The sequence below is a fragment of the Colobus angolensis genome, unplaced genomic scaffold (assembly GCF_000951035.1).
Source record: "Colobus angolensis palliatus isolate OR3802 unplaced genomic scaffold, Cang.pa_1.0 Scaffold51, whole genome shotgun sequence".
Taxonomy (NCBI): Eukaryota; Metazoa; Chordata; class Mammalia; order Primates; family Cercopithecidae; genus Colobus; species Colobus angolensis.
Genome location: NW_012118599.1, coordinates 1,636,971 through 1,651,291, shown reverse-complemented (window position 1 = coordinate 1,651,291; position 14,321 = coordinate 1,636,971). Strand labels below are relative to the sequence as shown.

Genomic DNA, 14,321 nt, shown 5'->3' with positions numbered 1-14,321 from the left:
TTTCTCCACATCCTCTCCAGCACCTGTTGTTTCCTGACTTTTTAATGATTGCCATTCTAACTAGTGTGAGATGGTATCCCATTGTGGTTTTGATTTGCATTTCTCTGATGGCCAGTGATGATGAGTATTTTTTTCATGTGTCTGTTGGCTGCATAAATGTCTTCTTTTGAGAAGTGTCTGTTCATATCCTTTGCCCACTTTTCGATGGGGCTGTTTGATTTTTTCTTGTAAACTTGTTTAAGTTCTTTGTAGATTCTGGATATTAGCCCTTTGTCAGATGGGTAGATTGTAAAAATTTTCTCCTATTTTTACAATCCTTTCCTAATACTATACTAAAATTTTAAGAGAGTTTGTAGTATTTCTTGCTTTGTCCTTGAAAAAAGTACTTATTCTTTCAGAGAGTTAAATTGAGATTTGGGATAAAAGAGTTTTCTCTAGTTCCAAATTACTTACCTTTTGTTGCTTTGTTTTAAAAATTCTAAATAGCTAATAATGTGTCCAGATTCAATAAACAATCATAATAAAGCATGTTTCTTTGCTTTTAATACTTATGTGTTTGAATCTATAAAACTGCATATTTTTAAGCAAGAAACAATAATTTTCACCTAAGGGACATTCAAAAATATGATGCACAACTTTTGTCATCTACAAATCCAGTCAGTTGGCCCTTATTTGCCACTTTGACCAGGCACTATTGTAAATGTGTATGAATTTAAGTGAATGTGTGTCTGTTGGCTCTGTTTTTGTAAGTACATGTGTATAGGGAATCCTTACCTGTTTTATTTTGGGCAACTTAAAATTAGATTACTGAGAGAGACCCAGCTTCCCCTCATCTCTCTCAAGATTTGACTAACAGAGGCATCATATCTGGCTACATCTTCCACCTTTGTTCGCTAAGATTTCAACCAGATACTCTAAGGAATTATCTGGAAGATTTTATCTTAGGACCTTTCAAAATTCAAAACTCCCTCAAGAGAAGAGACATGGAAGAATAGTTCCTAAAGATGCAGCTCATTCCAATGGAGACAAATGCTGGCTTTAGTTTCACCACTAGGTTTACTTGCACTCAAAAGTTCCCAATAAAATCCAGCTGGTTTAAATTTTGTCTGCAGACCTGAAACCCTGCATATTTGGCTAAGGCTTCCTATTTTGCAGTAAATGCTTCACAGGGCTGTAATGTGGAAATACTGAAGTGTACAAACCCTCAACAGAAACAACAGGAGAACAGCTGTCTTCTACCTTCATTTTCTCCCAACCCTACTCTTAAAGGCGTAGGTGTTGTTAAGGGAGGGGAAGAAATCTGCCACTGAACATGAAATGTTGTATGAATCATCATTTGACTACCTTTGTTGTTTCCTCAAAGCCAAAACATAAAGATTAAAGAGTTGCCATTGATGAGTGAGACAATTCACATTTTGGCATTACTAGAGAAAAAGGAGCATTTAAGATCATGGAGGGAAATAAAACAACAAAACAATGCTGTTGCAATTTGAACAATAACAGCTTTCAGTATATGAAATCACAGTGTTATCTTTTCCATTTTCCACCCTTATACTTTCATTGGCTTCATACAATCCTCTTGTTGCCTATAATTGGGGATAGGGTTAGTGCCAAAGCTGCATAAAACAAGCAGCCTTTCCTTTGTACTTTCTTTGCATCGTGATCGTGTATGTGAAGTCATAAAAACATTTATTATGAGCATGTGTATTCTTGGCTTAAAGAGCCAAGTATTCTTGTGACAACAATATAATAGCATCAGATGTATTGCCATAAAACACCATATGTGGGCACTTAATAGTTACTGCCCTGGCACCTACATGCTGGGATATCATCTTAAAGAGGGACTCTTTAGAAAAAAAGAATGTTTGGTACTTAGACAAATAAAGCTCCTAGGATGAGGTAGGTGAGTAATGAGTAGACGTTTGTAAAGAATCCATTGATGATGGCAACAGTTCATCTTCCATTGATATCCGATTTTCTGAGCTAATCTGCTAGAGTTCTTTTCATGGGTCCAAGAAAATCCTTTACAACATTGCAAACGTCAATAAATATCTCTCAGGCTAAAAGTTGCAAGAATGTTTTAATATCACATTTACAGCTAATAAGCTGTAAAATGAGCACAACATAATTTTTATTCTGCTCACCCATTACTCTTTGGAAAGCGTTTATGTAGGGCATATTGTACAAATCATAGTAAACAAATTAGTTCTCAATCTAGATAAAAGAATGTAGAATGGATGAAAGCCCCTGCATGGCACATGTGAGCCCTTGCTGGTGTTTTGAGCCTCTGTGACAGACACGCTCCCCATTGTCTCTGTCCTTTCTTCTAGCTGCTGCCTTAGGATGGAATAGTTTCCCTTAGTTGCCACTGAAGCTAGAGACTAAGCTTTCTCAAGCACCAAATGCACTTCAAGTTTGCTGTAACTCTGGGACTGATGTTCTACTTCTGCATTAGCACCTGAGTCAGGTGGCCAGACACTGACTGTAGACACATGCTAGTGTCTTTCAAAAAACTCAGTTGCAAAAGGAGGCCAGAGTCCACTAGTTCCTGAGTGTATGTCTGCTGTAGTTGAGAGTAAAGGCAATTTGAAACAAAAAAAAGTCACATGATTCGTTTTGCAGCGTTTTCTCAAAGGGTGACTCATCTTAGTGATACAGTGCTGTGTGTCACTGGGGTTTGTTTAGGAAGATGCTACTCTTGGTGTTTTAAGTTTCTAGGCCAGACATGATTCAGTCCCTGCATCTCTATTCACTCTTTCTAGTATAACACACAGGCTAAAACTTACAATGGTATTTTGTTGAAAGAACATATGGTAACTATTACATTGAAAATGTACACTAAGCATATGTCTACAACCCTAATAGCTACTTCCAGCACTTCTACACAACTGCTTCGATTCAGTCAATTTCTCTCACTGTTCTTTGGCCCAAACTGCCATTCCAGCACCCCTACCCTAAAATGGAAATATTATTCCTTTTAATTGCTTTTGTTATTTTAATACTGCCAGGTAGCAGAAAGGGAATTTTTGAGGTGGTAACATCTCTTACTGATCCAAATATGTTTTTCTTCAGTTGGTCAAACTGGCTTAGCAGTTACTGTCATTTTGTCTGGTTCTTCTCCACCAGCTTATTTTTGAAGGTCTTTTCCTAATAAACATAACCCCCAACCTCTCCCTCTTCCTGTTCTTCCCCCAGCTCCCCTCGCTAATAAAGAATTTCAATTCCACTAGTCCACTATAATGTTGTTTATGATCTGATTTCTCTTTTTCATTTCCAAAATCATGAGTTTTCCCCTCTCTACTAATGGTCTACATCCTGACTGTGTAGATACATGTTTTAGATTTTTTTTATTCTTTTAAAAATTTTATGTTAAGTTCAGGGGTACATGTGCAGGTTTGTTACATAGGTAAACTTATGTCATGGGGCTTTGTTGTACAGATTATTTCATCACCCATGTATTAAGCCTAGTACCGTTTAGTTATTTTTCCTAATCATCTCTCTCCTCTCACCCTCCACTCTCCAAAAGGCCCCAGCCAGCATATGTTGTTCCCCTCTATGTGTCTGACCATGTATTGAAAGGGTATACAAAAATATTTGAAATTATGAATGCCTAGTACTTATCTCTACTTTTCCCTTGCCCTATTAAATCAAAACCTACAGCAATAGAACCCAGAACTCTCTCATTGCTCCATAGGTAATACTAATGTGTAACCACTAGCAAAACATAGCAATGCTCCATAGGTAATACTGATGTGTAACCACTAGCAAAACATAATTTCTTAATTAAAAAAAATATAGCTCCTGTTGTATGTTTACCCTCTGCAAGTTACCTTACATGTCTTGCCTCATTTAATCCTCACAAAAAATACAGTGTTATTATCCCAAAATTTCCTAGGATAGAAAACTGGAGCACAAATGAGTCAGAAAAAAAGAAGGAAAAACAAAAGTACAAGTTTTAGAGCATGATTGGAAGCCAAAGGCTGACCCCTTTCTACTATGCTACACTACTCCTCACTCCACTCTATTATCTATGTTTACTAGTATTTTTATTTCTAATTCTCATTATGTATTTGTGTGTATATGTAAAGTGACAGATCAGCTGGAAAATCCATATTTATAAAAGGTGCTGATACCTCATATGGTAATGCAGTACTGTGAGGTGTTTATGAATACAAGGAATGTGGCCCTGACTGATGTGGTATAATTTAAATCTCAGTAGAGATAATGATTAAATTAACACTGGTGCATAATAAATAAGGAGTGACTGCAATTAATGCATATCTCACTGCCTAATGTTTCCCAAAAAAGAAGGGAAAGCCTTCCTATTTCCAAGGTGGAAATATTCTTCAGGGCTCTCCTGACCTTTCTTCAGGTTCACTTTCCTCCTTTCTCACCTTTCTTTAACCCCTTTTTACTTTTTCTTCTCTTTTTACCTGCAGGTCTATTGACAGGTATATGAGAGGAGAGAAGAAAAAGCTAGTATTAAGCACCCACAATCTGTCAAAAATTTTCATTTGTGGTATATTATTACCCCCCTGAATTAACTTTTGCTGTGTTTTACACTAATACGCGATCGCCAAATTTCAGTGGCATACAAAAACAAAGATTGATTTCTAGGTCATGCTACATGTAGGCAGCTAGGTGCTGACTGCTGAGGTCCTGCTTCCCATTTCTAGACTCAGGCTGAAGGCACAGTTGCCATTGGGAGCATGCCATTTTTATGAAAAAGATAAAAACAAGCAACAAGATCACACTCTTAAATATCTGCATGAATATATGTCCTTTCTTTCTTACATTTTTGACAAATGCAAGTCAAAGTGAAGCCCATATCAGTGGAATGGTAAATATACACCTCCCATAGAAAGTAGTGCTCTAGGCCAGGCGCAGTGGCTCACATCTGTAATACTTTGCAGGGTCAAAGCAGATGGATCATGAGGTCAGCAGTTTGAGACCAGCCTGACCAACATGGTGAAACCCCATCTCTACTAAAAATACAAAAATTAGCCAGGCGTGGTGGCGGGTGCCTGGACAGTGTACACTTAGACAGTGTATTGATTGTCATCATGCTAGTTTTGAAGTAGGAAGTAATTACTTACGTAGGTAATCTTTACTTGGGTTCAAATATGGTGCTTTTCATCACATTGTTCTGTGGACATTTACAGGTAACTAGGAATAAGTGATCCATGAATTCATTTCTGGTTCTGCTGTAATGGGTCTCCTCGATAAACAGCAGATTCTAAATTCTCCGTATCTCATGAGGACATGTTGGGAAATTGAAGAATGCCAGATTAACTGGCAGCAAAAGTGGGATTGATGTTGCATCACGTTGACCTCTCTGAGGAACAATAGGAGTAGCACTTGAAAGGTCAGACATCTTTCAAACCTCAGGGTGGAAAGTTTGCTTGAACACATGGACAAATAGTGGAGAACAGCACCCATGGGGGTCTACTGGAGGGTGGAGGGTGGGAGGAGGGAGAGGATTAAAAAAAATTAATGGGTACTAGCTTTAATACCTGGGCGAGAAAATACGCTGTACAACAAACTTCCATGACACAAGTTTACCTGTGTAACAAACCTACACATGTACCCTTGAACTTAAAAATTAAAAAAAAAAAAACAGAATAACATAACATAAAATAAATAACTGAAAAAGAAAAAAGGAAAAGAAAAATTTGCTTGGCTCCCAGAAAAACAGATGAAGAAAAATTGTGGTACCTAGCGTTTCTATATATGTGTGTCTAGTAGAGGTAAGGATAATAAATCAGTACTTATATTTATCAACATATAATATTTTCAATGTGGTGTTCTCTTGCCTTCCATTGACTAAGCAAAAATAAAGATCCTCAATAAACATCTTATGCTTGCACAAATTTTATAAATCCTTGCCATTTAATCAAATATATTCATGTTTTCCAATTTGTTTTGTTGAATTCTAAAATATATCCCCTGGAGAAAGTAAATTTAGGTAATATATGCCACTATATTATGTTAAAAAAAACTGAAAATTACTTGCAACAAAAATGCATATATTATGTCTAACCCATAATTTTCTAAAGTCATTTACGTATGGGATCTTTTGTTTGCCTAACCCATAAAAGTATTCTGCAGAACTAATATTTTATGGAACATAATTTTAAAAACTCTTATCTCTTCTAAAAAAATGTCGAATTTACTGTGTCCTCTTGAAAATAGAAAATGACAAAGGGTTCTACTCTAGTGAAATGGCCTGGGAAAATGTTTCCCAGAAGGTGGTCTTTAGGCAGACACCTGAAGAAAGAGAAGAAATCTGTTCTAGGAAGAGGCAATAGCAAGGGTTAAGTGCTCCAGCAGTAAAAAAAATGTTTAATGTGTTTTGTAAACTAAAAGGAAGTAAGAGAAAGAGGAAGGAAGGAAAGGAGGCAAGGAGGGAGGAAAGAAGCCTCGTGGTGGCTGGAATTAAATGGGCAAAGACAAGATTTAATATACCAAAGAGGCTCCTAAGGGTGTAGATCATGTGAGACTTTCTAGACATGGTAGAGGCTTTAGATTTTCATTTAAGTTCAGTGAGAGGCTATTTAAAGATTTGAAGTAGGGGAAATAAATGATTTTATTTGGACGTTTAATAGATAACCCTGATTGCTTTCATTGGAGTTAGGCAGAAGTGCAAACAGGAAAAAAGTTGAGATTATTGGGGGTATTTATTGAAGCACCTATGCTAGGATATCATGATCACTTTAGCTAGTTCAGTGGAGTTTGCAGTGAGGAAGAATAAAGATACCCATTTATGTAAAATCAAGAAGACAAACTGGCTAATGGGATACACAATGGGAAGAAGGGAAAAAATCTAGGATGATTGTCAGATTACCTGAATGATGTGGATGGGCTATATCATGTACTGAGATGAGAAACACAGTGAGAGAAGTTAGTATAGTAAGAGGAAACCTAAATTTAATTTAGAACTTGTTAAATTTGAGATGGTTATCAGATATGCAAGCAAAAATATCAAGAAGGTAGCTCAATATGAATCTGTAGTTTACTTAAAATAATTGGAAAATTGAGACCACTCAGTGAGATTATTAGGTTTCTTCTTACTAAAAGGGAGGGGCAGGACTGAATCATATTAAAGGGAAGGGCCGGGACTGAACTCCAGCCTTTAGAAGTTGAAGACAGCAGAAGAAGCCAATGAAGAATATTTGAAATGACCAAGTAGGCCTTAGCTGATCTTGAAATAATTTCAGTGGAATCGTGAAGCAAAAACCTGTTTTGAAAGGTTGTAAAGTGAAATGGGTTGAGGAACAGAGACAATTATTAAGACAACTATTTCAAGACATTAGGCTACTGAAGGATAGTCACAAAAAGTGGAAGGTAGATGTCATATTGACAGTTCAATGCGGTAGTGTGGGATCTTTTCAAGATGACTTGAAGATGTACTAATGAGAAAGGAAGGAAAATTAGAGGTAACAAAATGGTTCCTGAACCGTCAGCTTTTAAGTGGTCTTTGGGGACTGACAGCAAAGACATCAAATCTGGTGTATTTTCACACCACACTCAACAATACTGAAAAAGTACACGTGGATCACTTTTTAAAAAATCTCTACTGTCTGTTAATAGTAAATGTTCACTAAATACTTTTGAAGAAAGGCAGGAATGAGAGAAGGAGGTGAAGGAGGAAAGGAAGAAAAATGAGAAAAAGAAATCCCATATTTTATCCTTGTTTTCCCTTCTATTCTCATTACAATTGTGCATTGTTTCTGATGGCGGTTCCCCATTTCAAAACTCAGTAATTTATAAAACTTTCTGGATTATCTCATTCCAAATGACTATGAACACTCTCCAAAAGATACGTCTTTCTTTTATTTTTTCCTGACTCTCCCCTGTTGTTTTCAATCAGCCTATGGAGAAAAAGATATCTATATAAAAAAGCCAGCTAGGTAAAATTTTACACATTTTCCAAAGGGTAGCCATTAGTGAATTATTCAATGTCAAATGAAGACATCAAAACTTTTCTGGACAATCAGTGGTGCTGTCACTTATGTATTTTTTCATTGAAAACATTCCAGACATTGAAAACCTCCAAATATGAAATATAAAGCTTTGAAATTTATAAATTATAGTACAAACTATTTTTATTCTTATCTTTCATTTGTCGTATTTATTACAAACTCACCTAGTGCTTGTGTAATATAATTCAAGGTAAAAATTACTGTTCAATTTTGTGAACTTATTTTTTTTCCCATGAAACTCATTCTAGATACAGGCATTTTTTTTTCCCCAAAGCTGACTCTTCTAAATTATGTTTTAATTAAAATGAAATGAAGGTTTATAAATTTGCAGTTTGTGATATGTTTAATCTCTATTTCAAATTACATCTCAAGTATTCTGACATTTATTTCTAAGTCATTGCTTTGTCTCTGATCAACCATAACTTTTACTGTGCATTTACTGTTTCATATGAATTATACAAGCAGAGTTTCAGTCCCCATGAACTCTCAACTACTGTTGTACAAGGATTTTGGAAAAAAAAGAAATAATAATGCTCACCTCTCCGTAGCTCATGTGGGGAGAATACTCTCTAAGTTTGTTCCTAATGCAAGATTGAAATTAATCTTGATTTCCCATCAAATGCACAGGGATTTTACAATATAGTTCATAATCGTGTTTAATTTCTCCAGGGTACAAATTAAGATAAACAAGTCACTGACCGTGTTTATCTATAAATAGAGCAGATGGTGTGGGACTGAGGTTAGTTATCAACTTTGCTGACTTTAATTTCGTGGTTATAAAACTCTATAAACCTCACTGTTTATAAAAGGCAGGGAAGGAACTCCAGTGGGCTTCAGTAGCCAAGAAACCCTCAGTAACATTAATCTCTGTAACTGATATTCGGTATCCTCCTAGGGTGCAATATTTAAGATTGTGGAGTGATTGCTAGTCGCATTTAAATTTTCACTGGGATAATTAGCTAACATTTCTGTCATTGATCTATTAAAACGTTGTTAATGAGTTCCATGTGAGAAGAATTTAGTAAATGAGATGATTCTTTCTAAACTCTGCTAGGTGAATGTTTTAACAATTACTTAAGGCAGTTACATATCTAAAAAAAGCCTTTTTTGTTTCAAAACAATACATTTTTTCTTTTGCAAAGATGAACTGTAACACCCAACTAGACTAAGTGTACTTAGGGATAGAATTTCATAAGGAAAAACCATAGCATCATTTAGATAATTAATCATCTAAGGTATATTGTATATATTTAGACCATGAATATAGCTACAACTTTTATTTAAAAGGCCATAGAACTTAAAAAGAAGTAAAACTATTGATTCTTCATATTCTGAATTGATTTAAATACACAATTTTATTGTGATCATTTATTTTGCTAAAAGTCTATATGATCAATGTGATTACAATTAATTTTTTCCAAGGACCCCTTATAAAAAAGTTAAAATTAAATTAAAATTTCTCAATTTTCCCCGTTCAACTTTATAGTGAATAAAAAAGTTGTTTTACAATCACAAAAGTAAAAAATAATTCACAATTTCTACCTCTATTACTTTTACATTTTTAAGTGGTTTATTTTTCATTCTAACAAGGGGGAGGCTTTTTTTCTTTTTCTAGAGTCAGAGTCTTGATTTTTCACCCAGGCTGGAGTGTAGTGGCTTGATCACAACTACTGCAATCTGGAACTCCCGGACTCAAGTGATCCTCACACCTCAGCCACCAGAGAATTTAGACTACAGGTGTGCACCACCATGCCCAGCTAATCTTTAAAGTTTTTAGAGATGGGATCTTGCTATGGTGGCCAGGCTGGTTTCAAACTCCTGGGCTCAAGTGATCTTCCCACCTTAGCCTTCCAAAGTGCTGGTGTTGCAGTCATCAGCCACACTGGAGGCTTCTTAAATAGATGATAATCCAATATGCAAGTTGGAGGCTAAAACTGTTTTTAAAAATGCCTTAACTGTGTTTGAGTTCAGACCCCCTGAGAATGAGTTTTCTAATGACAAAATTCTCAGTTACTTTTCTAGTCCTATATTGGGCTGCTTCTTTGTGACCCACTCTGGGAGGTTTATTACTGGTCTGAAACTCCAATGTATCTGTCTACCGATTATTGTTAACACAGTGCTCAAATGTTGGCTGCCAATAAGCTGTCTTCTGAACAGCAGCAGCCCTGGGTGGAGAGAGAACTGAGTGGAACATTTGGTCATAAAGTCACGTACCTCATGAGGACATTCTGGTCAACGACAGACAGACTATACATCAGTGATCCCATAAAATTATAATACTGTATTTTTTATAGTATCTTTTCTATGTTTAGATGTTTAAATGCACAAATATTTACCATTGCGTTAAACTTGTCTAAAGTATTTAGTACAATAGCATACACTGTGCGTGGTTGTAGCCTGAAAGCAAAGGCTATGTTGTATAACCTTGGCATGTGGTAGGCTATACCTTGGTGTAAGTACACTGTATGATGTTCACACAAGCACAACATGGACTAAGCCTGCATTTTTCAGCACATATCCCCATCATGAAGCAATGCTTGACTGTAGATTTTCTTACCTCCCTTCCTGCTCAGAGCTTGTTGTCACTAGTTTTCATCAGATGTAATATCCCACTGTTTGATACTTCCATTTTTGTAAACAACTGTCTACTCATAGTTAGTGTCAGGTCTCAAAAATGCAATGAAACATCTATGACAGAAGACAGCAAAACCTCTCTAAAGTGGAAGCTTTATCTCATTTTTCTTACTATCTCAAAAGCAACTTTAACCTTCATTATATAAATTGGTTACTAAACTATTGGTATGTTTGACATTCATATTTGTCTCTAATTAAGGAAAACTAGGAGTGATTTCACTTTAAAGTTATTGATAAAAGTCACCTAAAAGAGATCTATCAGTTAATTTTAACAATTGTATCTTTCTGTCGTTAAAGTAGAATAGCCAGAGAAAAGACCGTTCTCACAGGAGCAGATTTGTTTTTATGACCTGGCCACTCTAAAGCATGATTTCTAGAGTTGTGAGGCTGTTGGAAACTGATGGGAATATATTTCTCGGAAACATGACCAAGAAGACTAGGGCCTCAGAATGGCCAGGAATAGCTCTGAAGGGAGGCAAATATAGCTAACAGGAGAAACTGAAGGTTTAGCTAACGGAGAGAAAAAGAGACAGAACAAGGGAATTAAGCAAAACTAGGTATTCCAGTATCTGAGTGCAGGGGTACATAAAAACAATCACTTTTGTAAAGAAAGCATCTTTTTCAATATCCCAAAGGATGGCCTAAAGTTACTTTTATTTTTCTTGTCTGTATATAAGATACAATGATTTATGTTATAAAATATAATCATTGTACTAATCTTGGTATGAAAAAAATAAAAGCTTATATAGGGAAATTATCTGATTAAAAGGGGAAAAACAGGCTGTTAAAATTTAAGAAAATTGTGGTATTCAGATCTATCAGATTAAAATAATGTAATAGAAATAAATTGCTGCCTTATAAGATAAAGCAAATTGTAATCCATAAAATTAAAATAATGTATGATATGTAACTACTTTAATCTCATTTTTGTGATTTTCTTTCAGATTATCCAACCCTGTCTAATGTCAAAGGCATGACATTATATACAAGAAAACATACGAACAAAATCACTTTAACTGGATTTCAGTCCCCCTTCAATGGTCAGTTAAAAATCAATCCTCTATAATATTTATATTATTTATTTCCTCTAAAACTCCAGTGGCTATCTTTTCTTAATCTTTTTTTTTTTTTTTTTTATCCTAGGAGAGGTAATCTATGCTGCCATGTGCATGACAGTCACCTGTGGAATCCTTCTCTTGGTTATGGTCAAGCTTAGGTAACTGAATATAAGTCAGAAGGAAAGGTCTGAAAGGGAGTCACTTAGCTGTGTTAAAGTATGTTGCACAATAGCTGAGCTTACAAAGAGCCTGAGAATGAAAGCTTCTCTGTTAAGACATACTAAATCAAGTTTTATGTGGCATAGGTCCATGGAAATGTTACTTTCAGTCTTCCTACGTAAGGGAAATGTGATCATAGGAGATTTTTTATGTTGCATTTTATAAGCACATATGCATTGTATGTTCCTTCCAATTAAACTCTTATCAATCTCTCCCCTTGGCTTCCCTACCAAATCCAAATTGAACTTTGCTGCATTCGTTATTCAAATCATTTTCATGATTGATAGGCTCGCATAACTGACCTATCGTTTACTGCATGCAGTTTATATTTACCTAAAGATGTATTATTCACTCTGATTTTTTATATGCTAATACATTTTATTCATTTTTAATAGGCAATTATTGAAAAAGACATTTAATAAGGCCTCACAGAGTGCCCCTAGAAAGACATTACCATTGCCTGACATGAATTTATTCTCCAAATCTTGGCTGCTTTTATTGCTGGAATGTAGTAATGCTCCAGCAGGCATGTGAGACATTGAGATGAGATACACATCAACCTCTAGATTTCTAAATGTCTGGTGTTTAAAATTTTTCCACTTATTTAGCATCTACAACTATACATAAAGTAGTGTAGACTTACCTTTAATTTTAAAAAAAGTTCATATTTAAACATCAATCATGTTCATTTACTTATTCCTTTTACATATGGGTACATGTCTGTGAAATTTGACTAGTATAAATATTAAGGAAGAAATATACATAAGTGTGTATACAGCCATATATACATGTAAGTACATACACAAACTATATTTATCAGTAAGATTGGGCCTTTAGAGGAACAGAAGTATTCACTGGAGATTTACCTCATAACATTTGACACCTAGAAAGATTAATTCAGTCAACCATACAATGCATGTAAACATATCTTGCTCCTCCAGAGATCTCAGACTTCAAAAGGCCTTGACAATTAGACAAATAAAACACTGGCATGAGAAGGTGTTTGGTAATACCAAGGGGTCAGGTACATATGGACATCCTCATTTATTTATTTTTAAACGCAATGCCAGCTAAACAAAATGTATCCACTGTTTGGACCCAACCCCTCTAAGCATTTAATTTGATGTTAACTGAAACTAGTACCAAACACACTGCTTTTCTCCAAGGCTGTAAAAGTTATATTTGTATGAGAAGATATTCCATGGGTTCTAACATTTGGTTTGAAAGACAAATAATTAGAGTCCATTGCTAAGAGGGATAAATAGCATTTGGAATTTATTAAGGTTTGCTTTATTTGGTTTTAAGTACTTGAGAACACTGTTTAGTTACTGTTCTTGCCTAGATATTCCATGACAAACATTGTTACAAAACAATATGGACAGTTTTCTGGCCCAGCAAAAACATCTTTAATGGTTCTCAGTCTTCACTTCTTAACTACATACAGAATGTATAAAATTTACACCTGTTCCATGAGCCCACAGGTTTTTAGATATTACTGTTGTGCTACAGGTATAAGGTATAGACTACTTGTAATTCCCTATGTATTTGCTGTAACTGCATATTTTTTCTCACCTTCACAGAAGGCACATCCCTTTTTTGGATGGCAGTGGAGGTGTTATTATTATGGACAAATATTTTAAATTTATTCTAATGTGTATTTTAAAGCAAATTATTCATACTATTAAATATATTTGTATTTGGTTACACATTATTTTCATATAATTTAAAATTTATCATAATGTATAATCTGAAAACCCCAAGCCCAGGATAAAAGAGACAAAATTAGAAGCCATTATAAAAAGAACAAACTGAAACAAAAGCATTATTGGCAACAAAACCTGTGTTGCCCCACGCCTGGAGATAAATAATGCTCCCTAAAGAAAGAATGGTTGCTGTTTCAGACATTGTTCACTCGCCTGATGGTCAGGCCTAACCCATGTGAATACCTGTCTTCTGTAAAGAATAAGGTAGTTGCCTTTGTTTCATGTTATGCTATATTCAAACAGCCCTGAGCCTTCAAAGAAGTTTTCAGAGAAACAACTAAAAATTTAAATATTTGTGAAAAGAAAGGATTTTTTAAAAAATGATTACTTGGACATCATAGTTAAAGGTGTGATGCTCCCTAGAAAGACAATACAATATTTTACTGTTGGGACTTTACATTCTGGAAATTGATTAATTTTTTCCTCCAGGGTGAACTCCAGCAAAAATGCAAACACATGAGCACATTTGTGAAATCCTTAAAATGGCATGTTGTTAACTTCTACTTTTACTTTTACTTTTATACAGAACTTCCAGAATATCAAGTAAAGCAAGAGATCTTTCACCAAGCCAAGTACCCGGAGAACTCTGATTCATTAGGAGTCATGGACCCGTAACAATCACTCCCCTTCCCTTCCCTTCCCTTCCCTTCCCTTCCCTTCCCTTC

General features: G+C 35.3%; 1 protein-coding gene across 1 annotated transcript in view; it reads left to right on the top strand.

The window, feature by feature from the left end:
- GFRAL (GDNF family receptor alpha like) overlaps positions 1-14,246 on the top strand; it is a 65,178-nt gene extending 50,932 nt beyond the window's left edge. The window contains exons 7-9 of the mRNA XM_011960195.1: positions 11,561-11,656; positions 11,760-11,832; positions 14,183-14,246. Coding sequence (XP_011815585.1) covers positions 11,561-11,656; positions 11,760-11,832; positions 14,183-14,246 — 233 coding nt within the window. The remainder of the gene's footprint in view (positions 1-11,560; positions 11,657-11,759; positions 11,833-14,182) is intronic.
- Positions 14,247-14,321: the final 75 nt, after the last annotated feature.